The sequence below is a fragment of the Corvus kubaryi genome, unplaced genomic scaffold, assembly GCF_017639235.1.
Source record: "Corvus kubaryi isolate FWS band 111438036 unplaced genomic scaffold, C.kubaryi_AGA036_p1.0 134, whole genome shotgun sequence".
Taxonomy (NCBI): domain Eukaryota; kingdom Metazoa; phylum Chordata; class Aves; order Passeriformes; family Corvidae; genus Corvus; species Corvus kubaryi.
In genome coordinates this window covers 5,618,817-5,620,877 of record NW_024580668.1, presented here as the reverse complement: position 1 = coordinate 5,620,877, position 2,061 = coordinate 5,618,817, and the positions used below count along the sequence as shown (strand labels likewise).

Sequence of the window (2,061 nt, the reverse complement as noted above, 5' to 3'; positions counted from 1 at the left end):
ACGGGAAGGGAAGGGAAGGGAAGGGAAGGGAAGGGAAGGGAAGGGAAGGGAAGGGAAGGGAAGGGAAGGGAAGGGAAGCGCGCTGCCCTGCGATTGGCGGCGGGTGTCCCCGCGGCCCCTGTCGGCGATATAAGTGCGGCGGGGCCGTTCTGCGCTCACTGCCCGCCCCCAGCCCGGGCGCAGCGCCGAGCGGAGCGGAGCGGCGGGGCCGCCTCCTCCTCCTCCTCCTCAGCGCCCAGGCAGCGGCAGCCGAGCGGGATCCCCGGCGATGGCCGAGCTCAAGTCGCTGGGCAGCGAGGCGTACCTGGCGCTGGCTCCGGGCTACGGGGCCTCGGCTTTCGCCTACGGGGCCGTGCGCGGGAGCGCCGAGGGCCCGCGGGGCGCCTACGCGGGGGCAGGCGGGGCGGACTTCCATGCCGGGGCGCTGGGCAAGTCGGCGGAGAGCAGCGGCGAGCAGAGCGGCGACGAGGAGGACGGCTTCGAGACGGGCGTGAAGGGCGGCGCGGGCTTCGAGCGAGAGGGGAAGCTGAAGGGGGGAGCCCTGGGCAAGAAGCCCAAGGAGCAGCGCTCGCTGCGCCTCAGCATCAACGCGCGGGAGCGGCGGCGGATGCACGACCTGAACGATGCGCTGGACGGGCTGCGCTCCGTCATCCCCTACGCCCACAGCCCCTCGGTGCGGAAACTCTCCAAAATCGCCACGCTGCTCCTGGCCAAAAACTACATCCTCATGCAGGCGCAGGCCCTGGAGGAGATGCGGCGGCTGGTGGCCTACCTGAACCAGGGCCAGGCGCTGAGCGCCCCGCTGCCCGCCACCCTCAACCCCTTCGGACAGTCGCCCGTGTACCCCTTCGGCGGCGCGGCCGTGCCCGGCTGCCCCGAGAAATGCACTGCCTTCACAGGAGCCGCCTCCGCCCTCTGCAAACACTGTAACGACAAGCCTTGACTTCTGCCTTCTTCGGGCTTTTCCTTTCTTTTGTTTCTTTTTTTTTTGTTTGTTTGGTTGGGGTTTTTTTCTGTGCACTTTTCTTTCCACTGCCATCAGCCCTGGCTTCCTTCCATCAGTTAAGTCTGGGTTTTCTTTTTTGTTCTTCTCTTAAATACCCCCCTCCCCATTTGGAAATATTTGGCAGTTCACGTGGACCCCCAAAACACCCACTTTCTACTTTATTTAGTTCACCCCCACATGCAACTTCATCTGTAGAGTTATTTCCTTCCCAGCCTGTCAGTGGATTGTGAGCGTAATGTTGCTTTTTGCTTGCTCTGAGCTACAAAGTTTTTGAGCAGTTTTGAAACAGAACTATAGAAAAACAGAGAGGGGGAGAGATCTGGCAATGGAAACCTCAGTGAATTTGCTTTGGCATGATCGACCTGTGTTAAAAATAGATTAAAAGGAGGGAGGGGAAGCAAAATCCAGCTGCAAACTATGCAATGTTTCAGAATCATGGGCGGAGGGGGTTCTGTGTAGCCAGCTGGGGTTGGACTGCACCCGCAAATCCAAATGGAAATCATTTGGTCAGAGCTCACGGGAGGGGGGAAGTCCAGTGCTCTTGCTAAAACAATTGATGCTTCAAAGTAAGATGCTTTTTTTTTTCTCTCTTAAAAAAATTAACCCGTTCTTGGACTGAGAGGAACCTGTGATTGTATGCTAATGCTTGCTGTTTGCCTGTTTCTCGGCTTGGTTAAGTTTTCCGGATGATTTTCCAAAGTCATTGCTCATCATGATAAACAAAGCAAAAGGTCACTTAACATATTTATTTGTATTAATAATAAATAAAAGACATGAATAACCACTTTCTCTGTCCTACATGTCTCTAAAACCAGCTGGCAGTCCGTGCAAAAACCCCTGCTGGAGTCAGGTAAAGCAGAGATGGACGCAGCAGGAGTAGCTGTGTGAACTTAGGGGAATGATCAGAATACTTGGAAAAATCTTGTGGCTATTCAGCTCCTTATCAGCAGGGATTTCCATTTTTTTTCTCCAGTTTCTCCTGAATCATGAGCACACCAAAAGAGTTGCTTATGTCTGACTCTGAGTTAAGCAGGTAGGGGTTTACGTTGTGTATT

At 55.5% G+C, this 2,061-nt stretch overlaps 1 protein-coding gene across 1 annotated transcript; it reads left to right on the top strand.

The window, feature by feature from the left end:
- The first annotated feature begins 147 nt into the window (after positions 1 to 147).
- Positions 148 to 1,790, top strand: BHLHE23 (basic helix-loop-helix family member e23). The gene has a single exon (XM_042046544.1). The coding sequence runs from the start codon at positions 269 to 271 to the stop codon at positions 941 to 943; it is 675 nt and encodes a 224-aa protein (XP_041902478.1). The 5' UTR covers positions 148 to 268; the 3' UTR covers positions 944 to 1,790.
- Positions 1,791 to 2,061: the final 271 nt, after the last annotated feature.